This window comes from Salmo salar, chromosome ssa22, assembly GCF_905237065.1.
Source record: "Salmo salar chromosome ssa22, Ssal_v3.1, whole genome shotgun sequence".
In the NCBI taxonomy this organism is placed as follows: domain Eukaryota; kingdom Metazoa; phylum Chordata; class Actinopteri; order Salmoniformes; family Salmonidae; genus Salmo; species Salmo salar.
The window spans coordinates 58,198,710-58,223,400 of NC_059463.1; the positions used below are offsets into that span (position 1 = coordinate 58,198,710).

General features: G+C 45.6%; 1 protein-coding gene across 10 annotated transcripts in view; it reads right to left on the reverse strand.

Annotated features, from left to right (window-relative positions):
• Positions 1 to 24,691, reverse strand: part of LOC106583764 (arf-GAP with coiled-coil, ANK repeat and PH domain-containing protein 3) — a 213,771-nt gene that overhangs the window by 51,511 nt on the left and 137,569 nt on the right. For all 10 annotated transcript variants that reach the window (XR_006761277.1, XR_006761276.1, XM_045705083.1 and 7 more), the window contains exons 5-10: positions 15,529 to 15,587; positions 14,136 to 14,319; positions 12,167 to 12,211; positions 11,849 to 11,944; positions 10,448 to 10,522; positions 1,917 to 1,928 (exon numbers count right to left, since the gene is read on the reverse strand). Coding sequence is in view for 8 of the 10 variants with exons in the window: in XM_045705083.1 (XP_045561039.1) it covers positions 1,917 to 1,928; positions 10,448 to 10,522; positions 11,849 to 11,944; positions 12,167 to 12,211; positions 14,136 to 14,319; positions 15,529 to 15,587 (471 nt within the window). In the remaining 2 variants the exon portion in view is untranslated. The remainder of the gene's footprint in view (positions 1 to 1,916; positions 1,929 to 10,447; positions 10,523 to 11,848; positions 11,945 to 12,166; positions 12,212 to 14,135; positions 14,320 to 15,528; positions 15,588 to 24,691) is intronic.

A 24,691-nucleotide genomic window follows, 5' to 3' on the forward strand; every position in this document is an offset into this window, starting at 1 on the left:
GTAAAATGAGGTAGAGTAAAGCACAGGAAAGGACACTAAGGCTTAGAGTTTGTATACTGTACGGGTAGTCAATGCAGACAGACACACAATGGCAGCAGTTTAATGGAGCTTGTTGTGGTGTCTTTTCAGAGGCCACACAATAACTCTGACATGAGTTCCTTGTACCAGCTGGTCTTGTGTTTCTAGTACCCTCATACACACACACACACACACACACACACACACACACACACACACACACACACACACACACACACACACACACACACACACACACACACACACACACACACACACACACACACACACACACACACACACACACACACACACACACACACACACACACACACACACACACACACACACACACACAGACACACACAGACACACACACACACACACACACACACACACACACACACACAGACACACACAGACACACACACACACACACACACACACACACACACACACACACACACACACACACACACACAAACAAATGTACACAAACAAATACACACACTAATACACACAAATACACACACACACACACATACACACGGACAAATATTTGTCACATGCGCCGAATACAACTGGTTTAGACCTTACTGTGAAATGCTTATGTACAAGCCTTTAATCAACAATGCAGATCAAGAAATATAGTTAAGAAAATATTTACTAAAGTAAAATAAACTAAAGTAAAAAAATGTAATAACATCAAAAAGTAATACAAGAAAATTACATAACAATAACGAGGCTATACACAGAGAATCCTGCCAGCTCTATATTATCCATGTCGTCGTTCAGTCAAGTCTCGGTGAAACATTTTTTATGTCTCGTTGGTAGGATAGTCTTAATCGTAGATCATCCAGTTTGTTGGCCAATAATACTGAGGGTAGGGGTGGTTTTTACCTACTCGTCGGCGAATTCTTACAAGTCACCCCACCCTCCTCCCCCCTTTTCTACATCTTTTCTTCACGCAGATGACAGGGATTTGGGCCTTGTCTCGACAAAGCAGTATATCCTTCGCGTCGGACTCATTAAAGAAAAAATATTTGTTCACTTCAAGATGAGTAATCGCTGTTCTGATGTCCAGAAGTTATTTTCAGTCATTAGAGACGGTATCAGCAACATTATGTACAAAACAAGTTACAAACAGCCATCCCCTCTGGTGCAATTATCATCCTCCCATCCTCCCCCATCCTCTCTCCCCATCCTCTCCCCATCCTCTCTCCCCATCCTCTCACCCATCCTCCCCCATCCTCACCCCATCCTCTCCCCCATCCTCTCTCCCCATCCTCTCACCCCATCCTCCGTCCCCATCCTCTCACCCCATCCTCTCTCCCATCCTCTGCCTCATCCTCTCCCCCATCCTCTCCTTCCATCCTCTCCCCCATCCTCTCTCCCCATCTTCTCCTCCCATGCTCTCTCCCTCATCCTCTCCCCCATCCTCTCACCCCATCCTCTCACCCCATCCTCTCACCCCATCCTCTCTCCCTCATCCTCTCCCCCATCCTCTCAACCCATCCTCTCACCCCATCCTCTCTCCCTCATCCTCTCCCTCATCCTCTCCCCCATCCTCTCCCCCATCCTCTCCCCCCATCCTCTCCCCCCATCCTCTCACTCCATCCTCTCTCCCTCATCCTCTCCACCATCCTCTCTCCCCATCCTCTCACCCCATCCTCTCTCCCCCATCTTTTCCCCCATCCTCTCACCCCTCCATCCCATCCTCTCCCTCCATCCTCTCACTCCATCCTCTCCCTCCATCCTCTCACCCCATCCTCTCTCCCCATCCTCTCACCCATCCTCTCCCCCATCCTCTCGCCGCCATCCTCTCCCCATCCTCTCCCCCCATCCTCTCTCCCCAGCCTCTCCCCCCACCCTCTCTCCCCCATTCTTTAAGTACTCACCTCCATCAGAGTCTGGAGAAGATCATTGGACGGAGGGCGTTGGGAGAAAGGAGAGAAAGAAACAAATGAATGTTAGCACAATCACAAGGTCAGGAAGTAAACTGGCATGTAGTTAGTAGCCCTTGATAAGGTGAGTAGCCCCTGATAAGGTGAGTAGCCCTTGATAAGGTGAGTAGCCCCTAATAAGGTGAGTAGCCCTTGATAAGGTGAGTAGCCCTTGATAAGGTGAGTAACCCTTGATAAGGTGAGTAGCCCCTGATAAGGTGAGTAGCCTTTGATAAGGTGAGTAGCCCTTGATAAGGTGAGTAACCCTTGATAAGGTGAGTAGCCCCTGATAAGGTGAGTAGCCCTTGATAAGGTGAGTAGCCCCTGATAAGGTGAGTAACCCCTGATAAGGTGAGTAGCCCTTGATAAGGTGAGTAACCCTTGATAAGGTGAGTAGTCCTTGATAAGGTGAGTAGCCCCTGATAAGGTGAGTAGTCCTTGATAAGGTGAGTAGCCCCTGATAAGGTGAGTAACCCCTGATAAGGTGAGTAGCCCCTGATAAGGTGAGTAGCCCCTGATAAGGTGAGTAGCCCTTGATAAGGTGAGTAGCCCTTGATAAGGTGAGTAGCCCCTGATAAGGTGAGTAGCCCCTGACAAGGTGAGTAACCCCTGATAAGGTGAGTAGCCCCTGATAAGGTGAGTAACCCCTGATAAGGTGAGTAGCCCCTGATAAGGTGAGTAGCCCTTGATAAGGTGAGTAACCCTTGATAAGGTGAGTAGCCCCTGATAAGGTGAGTAGCCCTTGATAAGGTGAGTAGCCCCTGATAAGGTGAGTAGCCCCCGATAAGGTGAGTAGCCCCCGATAAGGTGAGTAGCCCCCGATAAGGTGAGTAGCCCCCGATAAGGTGAGTAACCCCCGATAAGGTGAGTAGCCCTTGATAAGGTGAGTAGCCCCTGATAAGGTGAGTAGCCCCTGATAAGGTGAGTAACCCCTGATAAGGTGAGTAGCCCCTGATAAGGTGAGTAACCCCTGATAAGGTGAGTAGCACTTGATAAGGTGAGTAGCCCCTGATAAGGTGAGTAACCCCTGATAAGGTGAGTAGCCCCTGATAAGGTGAGTAGCCCTTGATAAGGTAAGTAGCCCCTGATAAGGTGAGTAGCACTTGATAAGGTGAGTAGCCCCTGATAAGGTGAGTAGCCCCCGATAAGGTGAGTAGCCCTTGATAAGGTGAGTAGCCCCTGATAAGGTGAGTAGCCCTTGATAAGGTGAGTAGCCCCTGATAAGGTGAGTAACCCCTGATAAGGTGAGTAGCCCCTGATAAGGTGAGTAGCCCCTGATAAGGTGAGTAGCACTTGATAAGGTGAGTAGCCCTTGATAAGGTGAGTAGCCCTTGATAAGGTGAGTAGCACTTGATAAGATGAGTAGCACTTGATAAGGTGAGTAACCCCTGATAAGGTGAGTAGCACTTGATAAGGTGAGTAACCCCTGATAAGGTGAGTAGCCCCTGATAAGGTGAGTAACCCCTGATAAGGTGAGTAACCCTTGATAAGGTGAGTAGCCCCTGATAAGGTGAGTAACCCTTGATAAGGTGAGTAACCCCTGATAAGGTGAGTAGCCCCTGATAAGGTGAGTAGCCCCTGATAAGGTGAGTAGCCCCTGATAAGGTGAGTAGCCCCTGATAAGGTGAGTAGCCCTTGATAAGGTGAGTAGCCCCTGATAAGGTGAGTAACCCTTGATAAGGTGAGTAGCCCCTGATAAGGTGAGTAACCCTTGATAAGGTGAGTAACCCCTGATAAGGTGAGTAGCCCCTGATAAGGTGAGTAGCCCCTGATAAGGTGAGTAGCCCCTGATAAGGTGAGTAACCCTTGATAAGGTGAGTAGCCCCTGATAAGGTGAGTAACCCCTGATAAGGTGAGTAGCCCCTGATAAGGTGAGTAGCCTGAATGCTTCACTGGCAGAGCATCAGGGCCAAGACAGAAAAAACACACACACACACACACACACACACACACACACACACACACACACACACACACACATACACACACACACAGAGAGAGAGAGACCTGACCCACATTGTAAGCACCCCCAGCCTGATATTCGAAGAGTCCCAAAGCCAACAGTAACACTCACGCAAGCACACGCACATAGACACAGTCTGGCGTCCCATCAGATAACAGATGGGTGATGGTCCCTGCGTGTGTGTGTGTGTGTGTGTGTGTGTGTGTGTGTGTGTACACGGGCGTCTTTCTAAGTAAAGAGCTGTCTTAGCTGTTCCAGACACCCACAAATAAAAGTCCCGAAACAACTCACTCAAACGTTTGACAAAAGAGAATGTACTTTTAGAAAATAGTCTTATTTTAACTCTGCAAGAGTCCAAAAGTGGAAAAACAAGTCACTGAGTAGAAGCTATTCTAATTAAAATATATGTCATGCATTTTGTTGTTGTACTTCACTGTTCTCACAATCAAAGCAGACAGAAAGACAGCTCTAATCCACAAATAGAAAAATGTTGAAATCTCTGGCTAAGCACAGAGAAGCTTTCATGAATTTTGGTTCTATTTTTTTTAATGAACAATTTTTTGATGCTAAAAGAAGCATAGTTTGTCCTGGAGAAACCAGTCTGTTCTAAGATGGAGACAGCTTTGTTTGATGCAATTGGTTTTATAGAGTTACTTTTGATATGAATAAAACAACATCCTGTCATGTTAAGGTAGAGGGAAGTAACATCCTGTCACATTAAGGTTTTCACTGACTGAAAGCATTTCTGAAAGCATTTGTGTGTGTGTGTGTGTGTGTGTGTGTGTGTGTGTGTGTGTGTGTGTGTGTGTGTGTGTGTGTGTGTGTGTGTGTGTGTGTGTGTGTGTGTGTGTGTGTGCGTGCGTGCGTGCGTGCATGCTTCGGGAGGAAGGACAATGGAAAATTGGACACTCGTGCTGTGGGCTTTGGTGTCTGGTCAGACTGGCCGGACCTCATCGACCTGTGGACCCGGAGGTTAGATGGATACAGACTGGAGAGGAGGTTAGATGGATACAGACTGGAGAGGAGGTCAGATGGATACAGACTGGAGAGGAGGTCAGATAGATACAGACTGGAGAGGAGGTTAGATGGATACAGACTGGAGAGGAGGTCAGATAGATACAGACTGCAGAGGAGGTCAGATGGATACAGACTGGAGAGGAGGTCAGATGGATACAGACTGGAGAGGAGGTTAGATGGATACAGACTGGAGAGGAGGTCAGATGGATACAGACTGGAGAGGAGGTCAGATGGATACAGACTGGAGAGGAGGTTAGATGGATACAGACTGCAGAGGAGGTCAGATAGATACAGACTGGAGAGGAGATCAGATGGATACAGACTGGAGAGGAGATCAGATGGATACTGTTCTGAGGCTGCAGGGGGAAACTCACTGTTCTGAGGCTGCAGGGGGAAACTCACTGTTCTGAGGCTGCAGGGGGGAAACTCACTGTTCTGAGTCTGCAGGGGGAAACTCACTGTTCTGAGGCTGCAGGGGGAAACTCACTGTTCTGAGGCTGCAGGGGGGAAACTTACTGTTCTGAGGCTGCAGGGGGAAACTCACTGTTCTGAGGCTGCAGGGGGAAACTTACTGTTCTGAGGCTGCAGGGGGAAACTTACTGTTCTGAGGCTGCAGGGGGAAACTCACTGTTCTGAGGCTGCAGGGGGAAACTTACTGTTCTGAGGCTGCAGGGGGGAAACTTACTGTTCTGAGGCTGCAGGGGGAAACTCACTGTTCTGAGGCTGCAGGGGGAAACTCACTGTTCTGAGGCTGCAGGGGGGAAACTCACTGTTCTGAGGCTGCAGGGGGGAAACTCACTGTTCTGAGGCTGCAGGGGGGAAACTTACTGTTCTGAGGCTGCAGGGGGGAAACTCACTGTTCTGAGGCTGCAGGGGGAAACTGACTGTTCTGAGGCTGCAGGGGGAAACTCACTGTTCTGAGGCTGCAGGGGGAAACTCACTGTTCTGAGGCTGCAGGGGGAAACTTACTGTTCTGAGGCTGCAGGGGGAAACTCACTGTTCTGAGGCTGCAGGGGGAAACTTACTGTTCTGAGGCTGCAGGGGGAAACTCACTGTTCTGAGGCTGCAGGGGGAAACTTACTGTTCTGAGGCTGCAGGGGGAAACTCACTGTTCTGAGGCTGCATGGGGAAACTCACTGTTCTGAGGCTGCAGGGGGGAAACTCACTGTTTTGAGTCTGCAGGGGGAAACTTACTGTTCTGAGGCTGCAGGGGGGAAACTCACTGTTCTGAGGCTGCAGGGGGGAAACTCACTGTTCTGAGGCTGCAGGGGGAAACTCACTGTTCTGAGGCTGCAGGGGGAAACTCACTGTTCTGAGGCTGCAGGGGGAAACTTACTGTTCTGAGGCTGCAGGGGGGAAACTTACTGTTCTGAGGCTGCAGGGGGAAACTCACTGTTCTGAGGCTGCAGGGGGGAAACTTACTGTTCTGAGGCTGCAGGGGGGAAACTTACTGTTCTGAGGCTGCAGGGGGAAACTCACTGTTCTGAGGCTGCAGGGGGAAACTTACTGTTCTGAGGCTGCAGGGGGGAAACTTACTGTTCTGAGGCTGCAGGGGGAAACTCACTGTTCTGAGGCTGCAGGGGGAAACTCACTGTTCTGAGGCTGCAGGGGGAAACTCACTGTTCTGAGGCTGCAGGGGGGAAACTCACTGTTCTGAGGCTGCAGGGGGGAAACTTACTGTTCTGAGGCTGCAGGGGGGAAACTCACTGTTCTGAGGCTGCAGGGGGAAACTGACTGTTCTGAGGCTGCAGGGGGAAACTCACTGTTCTGAGGCTGCAGGGGGGAAACTCACTGTTCTGAGGCTGCAGGGGGAAACTTACTGTTCTGAGGCTGCAGGGGGAAACTCACTGTTCTGAGGCTGCAGGGGGAAACTTACTGTTCTGAGGCTGCAGGGGGGAAACTGACTGTTCTGAGGCTGCAGGGGGAAACTTACTGTTCTGAGGCTGCAGGGGGAAACTCACTGTTCTGAGGCTGCATGGGGAAACTCACTGTTCTGAGGCTGCAGGGGGGAAACTCACTGTTTTGAGGCTGCAGGGGGAAACTTACTGTTCTGAGGCTGCAGGGGGGAAACTCACTGTTCTGAGGCTGCAGGGGGAAACTTACTGTTCTGAGGCTGCAGGGGGAAACTCACTGTTCTGAGGCTGCAGGGGGAAACTGACTGTTCTGAGGCTGCAGGGGGAAACTCACTGTTCTGAGGCTGCAGGGGGAAACTCACTGTTCTGAGGCTGCAGGGGGGAAACTCACTGTTCTGAGGCTGCAGGGGGAAACTTACTGTTCTGAGGCTGCAGGGGGAAACTCACTGTTCTGAGGCTGCAGGGGGAAACTTACTGTTCTGAGGCTGCAGGGGGAAACTCACTGTTCTGAGGCTGCAGGGGGAAACTTACTGTTCTGAGGCTGCATGGGGAAACTCACTGTTCTGAGGCTGCAGGGGGGAAACTCACTGTTTTGAGGCTGCAGGGGGAAACTTACTGTTCTGAGGCTGCAGGGGGGAAACTCACTGTTCTGAGGCTGCAGGGGGAAACTCACTGTTCTGAGGCTGCAGGGGGAAACTTACTGTTCTGAGGCTGCATGGGGAAACTTACTGTTCTGAGGCTGCAGGGGGAAACTCACTGTTCTGAGGCTGCAGGGGGGAAACTTACTGTTCTGAGGCTGCAGGGGGGAAACTTACTGTTCTGAGGCTGCAGGGGGAAACTCACTGTTCTGAGGCTGCAGGGGGGAAACTTACTGTTCTGAGGCTGCAGGGGGAAACTTACTGTTCTGAGGCTGCAGGGGGAAACTTACTGTTCTGAGGCTGCAGGGGGGAAACTCACTGTTCTGAGGCTGCAGGGGGGAAACCTACTGTTCTGAGGCTGCAGGGGGAAACTTACTGTTCTGAGGCTGCAGGGGGAAACTTACTATTCTGGAATGTACTGACCCCTCTGTCTCCTATTCCATGTACCAGAATGCTGCCATTAGCCAGGACATTCTCACCTTCACTGTTACGGCGAGGTTACAGGTTCTACCAACAACATATACTGTAATCCAGGTCTCTGATACCCTGCAAACCATGACCCATTCTGTATTCTACATGAGTACAATGGAACGGAGGCTGTTGCCCATGTTGTGAATGGCTGCTGTTCACAAAAGGACCTATACATAGCATGACTGCCTTGTTGACCGGGTAGCCAGCGATGTGAGAGAGGTGGTCTCACCAACATCACATATCCATAAACATTCTGCTGTAACAGGAAGCTGGTGTGATGATGATGATGATGATGATGTGTTTTCCTGTGTGGCAAATACGCCAGCTGTTGTTGTTGTTGTTGTTGTTGTTGTGGGAACTGGGCTGCTCATATCACTGCTACATGGAGCAGGCCTTTGCCGACAATCTTCTAAAATACCAGTCCCTCGTAGCACGCTGGGACAGCCTTGGACAGGGTGCAAGCTGCTACCACTAATATTTGTCAGTCTTGGCCACGTACACAGGCTTGCAGTACACAGCCTTCAGACGGTGGGCCTGACACCTTCAGACGGTGGGCCTGACACCTTCAGATGGTGGGCCTGACACCTTCAGACTGTGGGCCTGACACCTTCAGACGGTGGGCCTGACACCTTCAGACTGTGGGCCTGACACCTTCAGACTGTGGGCCTGACACCTTCAGACTGTGGTGGGCCTGACACCTTCAGACGGTGGTGGGCCTGACACCTTCAGATGGTGGGCCTGACACCTTCAGACTGTGGGCCTGACACCTTCAGACGGTGGGCCTGACACCTTCAGATGGTGGGCCTGACACCTTCAGACGATGGGCCTGACACCTTCAGACTGTGGGCCTGACACCTTCAGACGGTGGGCCTGACACCTTCAGACGATGGGCCTGACACCTTCAGATGGTGGGCCTGACACCTTCAGACGATGGGCCTGACACCTTCAGACTGTGGGCCTGACACCTTCAGATGGTGGGCCTGACACCTTCAGACTGTGGGCCTGACACCTTCAGACGGTGGGCCTGACACCTTCAGACGGTGGGCCTGACACCTTCAGACTGTGGGCCTGACAACTTCAGACGGTGGGCCTGACACCTTTAGACGGTGGGCCTGACACCTTCAGACTGTGGGCCTGACACCTTCAGACGGTGGTGGGCCTGACACCTTCAGACGGTGGTGGGCCTGACACCTTCAGACGGTGGTGGGCCTGACACCTTCAGACGGTGGTGGGCCTGACACCTTCAGGTTGTGATGGGCCTGACACCTTCAGGTTGTGGTGGGCCTGACACCTTCAGGTTGTGGGCCTGACACCTTCAGATTGTGGGCCTGACACCTTTAGGTTGTGGGCCTGACACCTTCAGATTGTGGGCCTGACAGCATCAGACTGTGGGCCTGACACCTTCAGACGGTGGTGGGCCTGACACCTTCAGGTTGTGGTGGGCCTGACACCTTCAGGTTGTGATGGGCCTGACACCTTCAGGTTGTGGTGGGCCTGACACCTTCAGGTTGTGGGCCTGACACCTTCAGATTGTGGGCCTGACACCTTTAGGTTGTGGGCCTGACACCTTCAGATTGTGGGCCTGACAGCATCAGACTGTGGGCCTGACACCTTCAGGTTGTGGTGGGCCTGACACCTTCAGATTGTGGTGGGCCTGACACCTTCAGGTTGTGGTGGGCCTGACAGCATCATATTGTGGGCCTGACAGCATCATATTGTGGGCCTGACACCATCAGATTGTGGGCCTGACAGCATCAGATTGTGGGCCTGACAGCATCATATTGTGGGCCTGACACCTTCAGATTGTGGGCCTGACACCTTCAGATTGTGGTGGGCCTGACACCTTTAGGTTGTGGGCCTGACACCTTCAGATTGTGGGCCTGACAGCATCAGACTGTGGGCCTGACACCTTCAGGTTGTGGTGGGCCTGACACCTTCAGATTGTGGTGGGCCTGACACCTTCAGGTTGTGGTGGGCCTGACAGCATCATATTGTGGGCCTGACAGCATCATATTGTCGGCCTGACACCATCAGATTGTGGGCCTGACAGCATCAGATTGTGGGCCTGACAGCATCAGATTGTGGGCCTGACAGCATCATATTGTGGGCCTGGCAGCATCAGATTGTGGGCCTGACAGCATCAGGTTGTGGGCCTGACAGCATCAGGTTGTGGGCCTGACAGCATCAGGTTGTGGGCCTGACAGCATCAGGTTGTGGGCCTGACAGCATCAGATTGTGGGCCTGACACCTTCAGATTGTGGGCCTGACAGCATCAGATTGTGGGCCTGACACCTTCAGATTGTGGGCCTGACAGCATCAGATTGTGGGCCTGACACCTTCAGATTGTGGGCCTGACAAAGACCAAGGCAAAGCAGCTGTAGAAGTTCAGTGTCCATGTACACAGGGACCTTTTGAGATGTTTGGATCCTTGATTAATGTAAATCTGGTGTGTGTGTGTGTGTGTGTGTGTGTGTGTGTGTGTGTGTGTGTGTGTGTGTGTGTGTGTGTGTGTGTGTGTGTGTGTGTGTGTGTGTAGTTCCTCACCCTCTGCTGTATGGTAGCGTGTTTGTGTTCCAGGTCTCTCTTCTCCATGGCTGAGTCTATGACCAGCTGATCCAGCTGCAGATGGGATTAACACAGCACAGTTAGAGAGAACACACACACACACACTCACACACACGTGGCCTAATCTGTGTGTGTTCCCAGTCTGGGATTAGGAGTGCCTTCATTTGGCAATTGGTACTGTGGGAGAAAGGTAGACTTGCTGAGGGAAAGAAAGATAGAAATACATTAGCTAGCGAAAGAGGAGACTGACAGCAGGCCCTGAGTGGAGATAACAGATGGCTATACATCCCCAAGTAGGAACGGCCAGGCAAGCTGTATGTATGGCCATGACTTATGCCAAGCGTAAGCCTGCAATGCATGCATTATTTTCATATCCATATGAGGAGAGTCTAGCCCCTACTATGTTAGAGCTAAAAGCAGATATGGGCGTTATCCAGCCACTACAATGTTAGAGCTAAAAGCAGATATGGGCGTTATCCAGCCACTACAATGTTAGAGCTAAAAGCAGATATGGGCGTTATCCAGCCACTACTATGTTAGAGCTAAAAGCAGATATGGGCGTTATCCAGCCACTACTATGTTAGAGCTAAAAGCAGATATGGGCGTTATCCAGCCACTACTATGTTAGAGCTAAAAGCAGATATGGGCGTTATCCAGCCACTACAATGTTAGAGCTAAAAGCAGATATGGGCGTTATCCAGCCACTACAATGTTAGAGCTAAAAGCAGATATGGGCGTTATCCAGCCACTACAATGTTAGAGCTAAAAGCAGATATGGGCGTTATCCATTGGGTTGAAAGAAAATAGGTGGCAGAACGCATAGGGGGTTTTACTTCATTTACATAAAGGATGGACCTATGTATTGTATATGCATAAAAGCAGAGCCGGGGCCGAAGGAAAGAAGTCGTGGTTCCGCGGACCGGCTCGGCTTTACTACTCTGTATTAAAGTCTATATTGAATTTACAAGTTCTTGTAAGAAGTGTTATTCTTAAAACTAATTTCCATGACAGTACTCTGGGATTAATTGTATTTTTTTAAACATTTTATTTAACCTTTATTTAACTAGGCAAATGACAGATACAGTAGAGGCCAATCTCTCTCTGGTGCCCACCTTGTTTTCCTACTCTGTGACTGGGTCTATAACCATACTATAACCCTCCTCTTTGCTACACTAGCGAGGCCTGTGTCAGGGAATCGCCAGGACAGTCAGCCTGACTTGGGGAGCAGGTGTATGGGAGAGGCTCGAGGCCAACAGGTATAAGATCTGTGGTCAGTGTTTCTGGGGTGTCTCTCTCTCTCTCTCTCTCGCTCTCGCGCTCTCTCTCTCTCTCTCTCTGTCTCTCTCTCGCTCTCTCTCTCGCTCTCTCTCGTTTTCTCACCTCTGCAGCTAGTTTCTTCATGTAGGGATCAATCTCATCCAATATTTTATAGCCCTGTTGAAACAAGGTGTACTGGGCTCGCATGAACGACAGCATCTGAGAGAGAGAGAGATAGAGGAGAGAGAGAGAGAGGATAGAGAGTATATATATATATATATATATATAGAGAGAGAGAGAGAGAGAGAGAGAGAGAGAGAGAGAGAGAGAGAGAGAGAGAGAGAGAGAGAGAGAGAATAAAACATATTATCTTGCGTTTTAAATGGCTAATACATGTAACGGCATGGAATCAGAGGTTTAGAGGACAAGGTCACTACTCACTGCATCAAGGATCTCAAACTTCTTCTTAGCCTGAAGAACATTGATCTGAAAAGATGGACAAAATTACATTTAGTGATCAGTTTGATTATCAGTAACAGTAGAAATACAACAGGTTAGATTCAAGTTAACATTATGTTTACTTCTAGAAAGTTGTCAAGCCACAAGCATGGACTGAGGGATCATGGCACCACATACTGGACATTACTGGTATTGCAGTCATATCACTGGTATAATATTGTTGGTATTGCAGTCATATTACTGGTATTGCAGTCATATTACTGGTATTATATTACTGGTATTGCAGTCATATTACTGGTATTATATTACTGGTATTGCAGTCATATTACTGGTATTATATTACTGGTATTGCAGTCATATTACTGGTATTATATTACTGGTATTGCAGTCATATTACTGGTATTATATTACTGGTATTGCAGTCATATTACTGGTATTGCAGTCATATTACTTGTATTGATGTCATATTACTGGTATTATATTGTTGGTATTGCAGTCATATTACTGGTATTATATTACTGGTATTGCAGTCATATTACTGGTATTATATTACTGGTATTGCAGTCATATTACTGGTATTGCAAACTGGTATTGCAGTCATATTACTGGTATTATATTACTGGTATTGCAGTCATATTACTGGTATTATATTACTGGTATTGCAGTCATATTACTGGTATTGCAGTCATATTACTGGTATTATATTACTGGTATTGCAGTCATATTACTGGTATTGCAGTCATATTACTGGTATTAAAGTCATATTACTTGTATTGATGTCATATTACTGGTATTATATTACTGGTATTGCAGTCATATTACTGGTATTATATTACTTGTATTGATGTCATATTACTGGTATTATATTGTTGGTATTGCAGTCATATTACTGGTATTATATTACTGGTATTGCAGTCATATTACTGGTATTGCAGTCATATTTCTGGTATTGCAGTCATATTACTGGTATTATATTACTGGTATTGCAGTCATATTACTGGTATTCATATTACTGGTATTGAAGTCATATTACTGGTATTATATTACTTGTATTGATGTCATATTACTGGTATTATATTGTTGGTATTGCAGTCATATTACTGGTATTATATTACTGGTATTGCAGTCATATTACTGGTATTATATTACTGGTATTGCAGTCATATTACTGGGATCATATTACTGGTATTGCAGTCATATTACTGGTATTATATTGTTGGTATTGCAGTCATATTACTGGTATTGCAGTCATATTTCTGGTATTGCAGTCATATTACTGGTATTATATTACTGGTATTGCAGTCATATTACTGGTATTATATTGTTGGTATTGCAGTCATATTACTGGTATTGCAGTCATATTTCTGGTATTGCAGTCATATTACTGGTATTATATTACTGGTATTGCAGTCATATCACTGGTATTATATTACTGGTATTTCAGTCATATTACTGGTATTGCAGTCATATTACTTGTATTGATGTCATATTACTGGTATTATATTGTTGGTATTGCAGTCATATCACTGGTATTATATTACTGGTATTGATGTCATATTACTGGTATTGCAGTCATATTACTGGTATTATATTACTGGTATTGCAGTCATATTACTGGTATTATATTACTGGTATTGCAGTCATATTACTGGTATTATATTACTGGTATTGATGTCATATTACTGGTATTATATTACTGGTATTGCAGTCATATTACTGGTATTATATTACTGGTATTGCAGTCATATTACTGGTATAATATTTCTGGTATTGCAGTCATATTACTGGTATTATATTACTGGTATTGCAGTCATATTACTGGTATTGTATTACTATTATATAGATCAATCGTTAACTGATGTGTGGTTGTCTTGGATCAACAGTTTAACTGATATGTGGTTGTCATAGTAACTGTAATTTGGACTAAAATGTTAAATGTGATGCCTCTCACCTGCAGTACGTAGTCCAGGGCCAGGTGCCTGAAGCACTTCCTGGTCAGGGTGAGAGAGGAAGTGGCCTCCTCCACCTCGTGAGGTTTGTTCCTGGGGGCCTGGGCGTTCTTCACCTGGGCTATCTCCATGTCCTCCCTCACACGGTCAAACTGCTTCTTAGTCTCCTTGAACTTACGCACGTCCCTAGAGGGGGTGGAGAGAGAGAGAGTGACTTACACACGTCCCTAGAGGGCGAAGAGAGAGAGAGAGTGACTTACACACGTCCCTAGAGGGCGAAGAGAGAGAGAGAGTGACTTACACACGTCCCTAGAGGGCGAAGAGAGAGAGAGAGTGACTTACACACGTCCCTAGAGGGCGAAGAGAGAGAGTGACTTACACACGTCCCTAGAGGGGGAGGAGAGAGAGAGAGTGACTTACACACGTCCCTAGAGGGCGAAGAGAGAGAGAGAGAGAGAGAGAGAGTGACTTACACACGTCCCTAGAGGGGGAGGAGAGAGAGTGACTTACACACGTCCCTAGAGGGCGAAGAGAGAGAGAGAGTGACTTACACACGTCCCTAGAGGGCGACGAGAGAGAGAGAGTGACTTACACACATCCCTAGAGGGGGAGGAGAGAGAGAGAGAGTGACTTACACATGTCCCTAGAGGGGGAGGAGAGAGAGAGTGACTTACACACATCCCTAGAGGGAGATTTCGTTTTGTATTCCTGTTTTTTAGGGAGAACCTTAGCCTGGTCCCAGATCTGTTTGTGCTGTCTTGCCAAAATGCAGCTGAATTTTGCGTCTAGCGTGACGAAGACTATAGTAGTTGTTGGCAAGACAACACAAACAGATCTGGGACCAGGCTAAGGAAACCTTGATTGAGGACCTCAGATTTAACTTTTTTTTTTGCAAACAGAAAAATGAAAGAAGAGAGATGAGAGACTGAAACATAGAGATGTATAGAGATCGCACCGTTGTAACTGTCCCATTTAAGATATCTGTGAGCACACAGGGTAGCTCCATTGAGGCCATCTACTTTTTTGAAGGAGTCACTGTTCTTCTTCTACTAGTTCTATGAGTTGGTAAACAACCTGAAAATGGTGCATACTGCCACCTGGAGGGTGTTGTTGGAACAGGTATAAGTTGGTTGATTTAGTGGCACCTGTAGAGCTGGAAAGTTCCCTCATGAGTATAATTCATTGGCTGATCCCTCCTGATGACCTGGATGGAAGTATGTGATCCTTCGTTAACCCATAGAAAGTCCCACCCTACTTCAAAATGGTGAAAGTCCTCAATGGTGTTGTCCATGCTAAAATGGGCTTTTGGGTACTAGAGTCCTCTATCCATCTCTATGGACTGAAATGAGAAAAGAAGAAGAGGCCTACACCAAAGGAAGAAGGGATGATACTCACTCTTTGATGAAGGTGTGGAGCTGCTGTTTGATTGACCTCTGGGCCTGGTCAAATAGGATCTGTAGAGAAAGAGACAGAGAGAGACAGACAGGGAGAGAGACAGAGAGGGAGAAAGAGAGAGATGGGGGAGAGAAAGGGAGAGATAGAGACAGGGAGAGAGCGACACAGAGAGGGAGAGAGAGACACAGAGAGGGAGAGAGAGACACGGGAGAGACAGGGAGAGAGAGAGACAGAGAGAGAGAGGGAGAGAGAGAGAGAGAGAGAGGGAGAGAGAGAGAGATGGGGGAGAGAAAGGGAGAGATAGAGACAGGGAGAGAGAGTGACAGAGAGAGGGAGAGAGAGACACAGAGAGGGAGAGAGAGACACGGGAGAGAGAGGGAGAGAGAAACATGAGAGAGAGAGAGACGGGGGAGAGACAGGGAGAGAGAGAGACAGAGAGAGAGACGGGAAGAGAGAGAGAGAGAGAGAGAGAGAGAGAGAGAGAGAGAGACACAGTGAATCCCAAACCACCGTCTCGCCCCTACCAACTTTCTCGGAGGTCCCTCTGTTTACACGTGTTCTAACGTATCTCAGAGGGTGACTTCCAGAGAGTGGCGAGGGTGATAAATAAATCCATGAACTTCAGGACACACATGACTTGAATGATGCATGAAATTCACATGAACAAATCCTCCCTTGTCGTTTTACAAAATATAAACCTCAGTTAAACAGTTAAACATTTTAATTTGGGAGCTGTTTAATATTTTATGTGTCATGTCTCGACATCAGACATAAAGAAATGCACGTATCGTATAATTAGGCATGCCTCGGCCTCTCCGTTCTTTTGTGTGAAATTGCGAAAGAAAAAAAAATGAAAAGAAAATGACGCTGTGCCTTATGGGATTCCACTTCCCTATGAAGCCGGCAGCATTGCAGTCTCAGTCGAAGTGTCTACCGGAGGGGATAATTATCCCATACAACCTCAATCATTTTCACTCCCTCAGCCTTGGGACACTTGTTCAAATGGAGGAGGCGCGCTTGAACGCACAAATGGAGGACCGAGGGGCGAGCGGGTGATTTGAGATTCTGCCTGTGAGACCGCTAATAGTTGAAATGTGAAAAGGCTATCAAATACGTTTCAAAAATATAATGATGTTCAGGAGCTTCGAGACAGCTAGTTAATGATGTTCAGGAGCTGTCTTTGAGACAGCTAGTTAATGATGTTCAGGAGCTGTCTTAGAGACAGCTAGTTAACGATATTCAGGAGCTTTGAGACAGCTAGTTAATGATATTCAGGAGCTTCGAGACAGCTAGTTAATGATATTCAGGAACTATCTTCGAGACAGCTAGTTAATGATATTCAGGAGCTTCGAGACAGCTAGTTAATGATATTCAGGAGCTTAGAGACAGCTAGTTAATGATATTCAGGAGCTTAGAGACAGCTAGTTAATGATATTCAGGAGCTTCGAGACAGCTAGTTAATGATGTTCAGGAGCTTAGAGACAGCTAGTTAATGATATTCAGGAGCTTCGAGACAGCTAGTTAATGATATTCAGGAGCTTAGAGACAGCTAGTTAATGATATTCAGGAGCTTAGAGACAGCTAGTTAACGATATTCAGGAGCTTAGAGACAGCTAGTTAACGATATTCAGGAGCTGTCTTCGAGACAGCTAGTTAATGATGTTCAGGAGCTGTCTTATAGACAGCTAGTTAATGATATTCAGGAACTGTCTTTGAGACAGCTAGTTAATGATATTCAGGAGCTTAGAGACAGCTAGTTAATGATATTCAGGAGCTGTCTTCGAGACAGCTAGTTAATGATGTTCAGGAACTTCGAGACAGCTAGTTAATGATATTCAGGAGCTTAGAGACAGCTAGTTAATGATATTCAGGAGTTTAGAGACAGCTAGTTAACGATGTTCAGGAGCTTAGAGACAGCTAGTTAATGATATTCAGGAACTGTCTTTGAGACAGCTAGTTAATGATATTCAGGAACTGTCTTCGAGACAGCTAGTTAATGATATTCAGGAACTATCTTCGAGACAGCTAGTTAATGATATTCAGGAGCTTAGAGACAGCTAGTTAATGATATTCAGGAGCTGTCATCGAGACAGCTAGTTAATGATATTCAGGAGCTGTCTTCAAGACAGCTAGTTAATGATATTCAGGAGCTTAGAGACAGCTAGTTAATGATATTCAGGAGCTTAGAGACAGCTAGTTAATGATATTCAGGAACTTAGAGACAGCTAGTTAATGATATTCAGGAACTATCTTCGAGACAGCTAGTTAATGATATTCAGGAGCTTAGAGACAGCTAGTTAATGATATTCAGAAGCTTCGAGACAGCTAGTTAATGATATTCAGGAGCTTAGAGACAGCTAGTTAATGATGTTCAGGAACTGTCTTTGAGACAGCTAGTTAATGATGTTCAGGAACTGTCTTTGAGACAGCTAGTTAATGATATTCAGGAACTATCTTCGAGACAGCTAGTTAATGATATTCAGGAACTGTCTTTGAGACAGCTAGTTAATGATATTCAGGAGCTTAGAGACAGCTAGTTAATGATATTCAGGAGCTGTCTTCGAGACAGCTAGTTAATGATGTTCAGGAACTTCGAGACAGCTAGTTAATGATATTCAGGAGCTTAGAGACAGCTAGTTAATGATGTTCAGGAACTTCGAGACAGCTAGTTAATGATATTCAGGAGCTTCGAGACAGCTAGTTAATGATGTTCAGGAACTTCGAGACAGCTAGTTAATGATATTCAGGAACTTAGAGACAGCTAGTTAATGATATTCAGGAACTGTCTTTGAGACAGCTAGTTAATGATGTTCAGGAACTTAGAGACAGCTAGTTAATGATATTCAGGAGCTTAGAGACAGCTAGTTAATGATATTCAGGAACTGTCTTCGAGACAGCTAGTTAATGATATTCAGGAGCTGTCTTCGAGACAGCTAGTTAATGATGTTCAGGAACTTAGAGACAGCTAGTTAATGATATTCAGGAGCTGTCTTCGAGACAGCTAGTTAATGATGTTCAGGAGCTTCGAGACAGCTAGTTAATGATATTCAGGAACTGTCTTCGAGACAGCTAGTTAATGATATTCAGGAGCTTAGAGACAGCTAGTTAATGATGTTCAGGAGCTTAGAGACAGCTAGTTAATGATGTTCAGGAGCTTAGAGACAGCTTGTTAATGATATTCAGGAGCTTCGAAACAGCTAGTTAATGATATTCAGGAGCTTAGAGACAGCTAGTTAACGATATTCAGGAGCTTAGAGACAGCTAGTTAATGATATTCAGGAGCTTAGAGACAGCTAGTTAACGATGTTCAGGAGCTTAGAGACAGCTAGTTAATGATATTCAGGAACTGTCTTTGAGACAGCTAGTTAATGATATTCAGGAACTGTCTTCGAGACAGCTAGTTAATGATATTCAGGAACTATCTTCGAGACAGCTAGTTAATGATATTCAGGAGCTTAGAGACAGCTAGTTAATGATATTCAGGAGCTGTCATCGAGACAGCTAGTTAATGATATTCAGGAGCTGTCTTCAAGACAGCTAGTTAATGATATTCAGGAGCTTAGAGACAGCTAGTTAATGATATTCAGGAGCTTAGAGACAGCTAGTTAATGATATTCAGGAACTTAGAGACAGCTAGTTAATGATATTCAGGAACTATCTTCGAGACAGCTAGTTAATGATATTCAGGAGCTTAGAGACAGCTAGTTAATGATATTCAGAAGCTTCGAGACAGCTAGTTAATGATATTCAGGAGCTTAGAGACAGCTAGTTAATGATGTTCAGGAACTGTCTTTGAGACAGCTAGTTAATGATGTTCAGGAACTGTCTTTGAGACAGCTAGTTAATGATATTCAGGAACTATCTTCGAGACAGCTAGTTAATGATATTCAGGAGCTTCGAGACAGCTAGTTAATGATATTCAGGAGCTTAGAGACAGCTAGTTAATGATGTTCATGAACTGTCTTTGAGACAGCTAGTTAATGATATTCAGGAACTATCTTCGAGACAGCTAGTTAATGATATTCAGGAGCTTCGAGACAGCTAGTTAATGATGTTCAGGAGCTTAGAGACAGCTAGTTAATGATATTCAGGAATTGTCTTCGAGACAGCTAGTTAATGATATTCAGGAACTGTCTTCGAGACAGCTAGTTAATGATATTCAGGAACTATCTTCGAGACAGCTAGTTAATGATATTCAGGAGCTTAGAGACAGCTAGTTAATGATATTCAGGACCTGTCTTCGAGACAGCTAGTTAATGATATTCAGGAGCTGTCTTCAAGACCAAGATGGCGTAGCAGTGCAGACGTGGGTTGTCATCCTCTCGTGTACATTTTGTATTTTTGGTCTTTTTTTGTATACATATTTAAATTTATCTCTTTTCCATTTTTAAATTAAATATACCTTCCAGTAACCAACACCTGTGATTGCTTTATGCCTCGCTTTATGTCTCTCTCAAATGTCAATATGCCTTGTACACTGTTGTTTAGGATAGTTATCATTGTGTTAGTGTACTGCAGTGCCCCTAGTCCCACTCAACATGCCTCAGATACCTCCTTTGTCCCTAGTCCCACACATGCGGTGATCTCACCCAGCATAACTAGCGCGTCCAGAGATGCAACCTCTCTTATCATCACTCAGTGCCTGGGCTTACCTCCACTGTACACGCACCCCACCATACCCCTGTCTGCACATTATGCCCTGAATCTATTCTACCACGCCCAGAAATCTGCTCCTTTTATTCTCTGTCCCCAACGCACTAGACGACCAGTCTTGATAGCCTTTAGCCGTACCCTCATCCTACTCCTCCTCTGTTCCTCGGGGGATGTAGAGGTGAACCCAGGCCCTGCGTGTCCCCAGGCATCGCATTTGTTGCTTCTGTATCCGAAAAAGCCTTGGATTCATGCATGTTAACATCAGAAGCCTACTCCCTAAGTTTGTTTTATTCACTGCTTTAGCACACTCCGCCAACCCTGATGTCCTTGCCGTGTCTGAATCCTGGCTTAGGAAGGCCACCAAAAATTCTGAGATTTCCATACCCAAGTACAACATTTTCTGTCAAGATAAAACTGCCAAAGGGGGAGGAGTTGCAATCTACTCCAGAGATAGCCTGCAAAGTTCTGTCATACTTTCCAGGTCTATGCCCAAACAGTTCGAGCTTATAATTTAAAAAATTAATCTCTCCAGAAATAAATCTCTCACTGTTGCCGCCTGTTATAGACCCCCCTCAGCTCCCAGCTGAGCCCTGGACACCATATGTGAATTGATTGCCCCCCATCTATCTTCAGAGTTCATTCTGTTAGGTGACCTAAACTGGGATATGCTTAACACCCCGGCAGTCCTACTATCTAAGTTAGATACCCTCAATCTCATACAAATTATCAAGGAACCCACCAGGTACAACCCTAAATCCGTAAATATGGGTACCCTCATAGATATTATCCTGACCAACTTGCCCTCCAAATACACCTCTGCTGTTTTCAATCAGGATCGCAGCAATCACTGCCTCATTGCCTGCATCCGCTATGGGTCTGCGGTCAAACGACCACCCCTCATCACTGTCAAACGCTCCCTAAAACACTTCTGCGAGCAGGCCTTTCTAATCGATCTGGCCCGGGTATCCTGGAAAGATATTGACCTCATCCCGTCAGTCGAGGATGCCTGGTCGTTCTTTAAAAGTAATTTCCTCACCATCTTAAATAAGCATGCCCCTTTCAAAAAATTTAGAACTAAGAACAGATATAGCCCTTGGTTCACTCCAGACCTGACTGCCCTCGACCAGCACAAAAACATCCTGTGGCGGACTGCACTAGCATCGAATAGTCCCCGTGATATGCAACTTTTCAGGGAAGTCAGGAACCAATACACGCAGTCAGTCAGGAATGCAAAGACTAGCTTTTTTAAACAGAAATTTGCATCCTGTAGCTCTAATTCCAAAAAGTTTTGGGACACTGTAAAGTCCATGGAGAATAAGAGCAACTCCTCCCAGCTGCCCACTGCACTGAGGCTAGGTAACACTGTCACCACCAATAAATCCACGATAATCGAGAATTTCAATAAGCATTTTTCTACAGCTGGCCATGCTTTCCTCCTGGCTACCCTGGCCAAAAGCTCCACACCCCCCGCAGCCACTTGCCCAAGCCTCCCCAGCTTCTCCTTCACCCAAATCCAGATAGCAGATGTTCTGAAAGAGCTGCAAAACCTGGACCCGTACAAATCAGCTGGGCTAGACAATCTGGACCCTCTCTTTCTAAAATGATCCGCCGCCATTGTTGCAACCCCTACTCCCAGTCTGTTCAACCTCTCTTTCGTATCGTCCGAGATCCCTAAAGATTGGAAAGCTGCTGCGGTCATCCCCCTCTTCAAAGGGGGTGACACTCTAGACCCAAACTGTTATAGACCTATATCCATCCTACCCTGCCTTTCTAAAGTCTTCGAAAGCCAAGTTAATAAACAGATCACCGACCATTTCGAATCCCACTGTACCTTCTCCGCTGTGCAAACCGGTTTCCGAGCTGGTCACGGGTGCACCTCAGCCACGCTCAAGGTACTAAATGATATCATAACCGCCATCGATAAAAGACAGTACTGTGCAGCCGTCTTTATCCACCTGGCCAAGGCTTTCATCTCTGTCAATCACTGTATTCTTATCGGCAGACTCAACAGCCTTGGTTTCTCAAATGACTGCATCGCCTGGTTCACCAACTACTTCTCAGATAGAGATCAGTGTGTCAAATCGGAGGGCCTGTTGTCCGGACCTCTGGCAGTCTCTATGGGGGTACCACAGGGTTCAATTCTCGGGCCGACTCTTTTCTCTGTATATATCAACGATGTCGCTCTTGCTGCAGGTGATTCCCTGATCCACCTCTGCGCAGACAACACCATTCTGTATACATCTGGCCCTTCTTTGGAAACTGTGTTAACTAACCTCCAAATGAGCTTCAATGCCATACAACTCTCCTTCTGTGGACTCCAACTGCTCTTAAAGGCTAGCAAATCCAAATGCATGCTTTTCAGCTGTTCGCTTCCCGCACCCGCCCGCCCGACCAGAATCACTACTCTGGACGGTTCTGACTTAGAATATGTGGACAACTACAAATACCTAGGTGTCTGGCTAGACTGTAAACTCTCCTTCCAGACTCATATTAAACATCTCCAATCCAAAATTAAATCTAGAATCGGCTTCCTATTTCGCAACAAAGCCTCCTTCATTCATGCCGCCAAACATACCCTCGTAAAACTGACTATCCTACCGATCGTCGATTTCGGCGATGTAATTTACAAAATAGCTTCGAATACTCTACTCGGCAAACTGGATGCAGTCTATCACAGTGCCATCCGTTTTGTCACCAAAGCCCCTTATACCACCCACCACTGCGACCTGTATGCTTTAGTCGGCTGGCCCTCGCTACATATTCGTCGCCAGACCCACTGGCTCTAGGTCATCTATACGTTTTTGCTAGGTAAAGCTCCGCCTTATCTCAGTTCACTGGTCACGATAACAACACCCACCCGTAGCACGCGCTCCAGCAGGTATATCTCACTGGTCATACCCAAAGTCAACCCTCCCTTAACCCCTCCCTCCCGTACTCTATTAAACTACCCTCTATTAAACTACCCTTTATTAAACTACCCTCTATTAAACTCTATTAAACTACACTCTATTAAACTATATTAAACTACCCTCTATTAAACTCTGTTAAACTACCCTCTATTAAACTCTGTTAAACTACCCTCTATTAAACTACCCTCTGTTAAACTACCCTCTGTTAAACTATCCTCTGTTAAACTACCCTCTATTAAACTACCCTCTGTTAAACTCTATCAAACTACCCTCTATTAAAGTATCCTCTGTTAAACTCTATTAAACTACCCTCTATTAAACTACCCTCTATTAAACTACCGTCTATTAAACTACCCTCTATTAAACTACCTTTATTAAACTCTATTAAACTACCCTCTATTAAACTATCCTCTATTAAACTACCCTCTATTAAACTACCCTCTATTAAACTACCCTCTGTTAAACTATCCTCTATTAAACAACCCTTTATTAAACTACCCTCTATTAAACTCTATTAAACTACCCTCTATTAAACTCTATTAAACTACCCTCTTCTAAACTACCCTCTATTAAACTCTATTAAACTATCCTCTATTAAACTAACCTCTATTAAACTCAATTAAACTACCCTCTATTAAAATACCCTCTATTAAACTACCCTCTATTAAACTACCCTTTATTAAACTACCCTTTATTAAACTACCCTCTATTAAACTACCCTTTATTAAACTACCCTTTATTAAACTACCCTCTATTAAACTACCCTCTATTAAACTCTATTAAACTATCCTCTATTAAACTACCCTCTATTAAACTACCCTCTATTAAACTACCCTCTGTTAAACTACCCTCTGTTAAACTATCCTCTATTAAACTACCCTTTATTAAACTACCCTCTATTAAACTCTATTAAACTACCCTCTATTAAACTCTATTAAACTACCCTCTTCTAAACGACCCTCTATTAAACTCTATTAAACTACCCTCTATTAAACTATCCTCTATTAAACTCTATTAAACTACCCTCTATTAAACTACCCTCTATTAAACTCTATTAAACTACCCTCTATTAAACTAGCCTTTATTAAACTACCCTTTATTAAACTACCCTCTATTAAACTACACTTTATTAAACTACCCTTTATTAAACTACTCTCTATTAAACTACCCTTTATTAAACTCTATTAAACTATCCTCTATTAAACTACCCTCTATTAAACTACCCTCTATTAAACTACCCTCTGTTAAACTACCCTCTGTTAAACTATCCTCTATTAAACTACCCTTTATTAAACTACCCTCTGTTAAACTACCCTCTATTAAACTACCCTCTGTTAAACTACCCTCTGTTAAACTACCCTCTATTAAACCATCCTCTGTTAAACTACCCTCTGTTAAACTACCCTCTGTTAAACTCTATTAAACTACCCTCTATTAAACTACCCTCTATTAAACTACCCTCTGTTAAACTAACCTCTGTTAAACTACCCTCTGTTAAACTACCCTCTATTAAACTACCCTTTATTAAACTATCCTCTGTTAAACTACCCTCTATTAAACTATCCTCTGTTAAACTACCCTCTGTTAAACTACCCTCTATT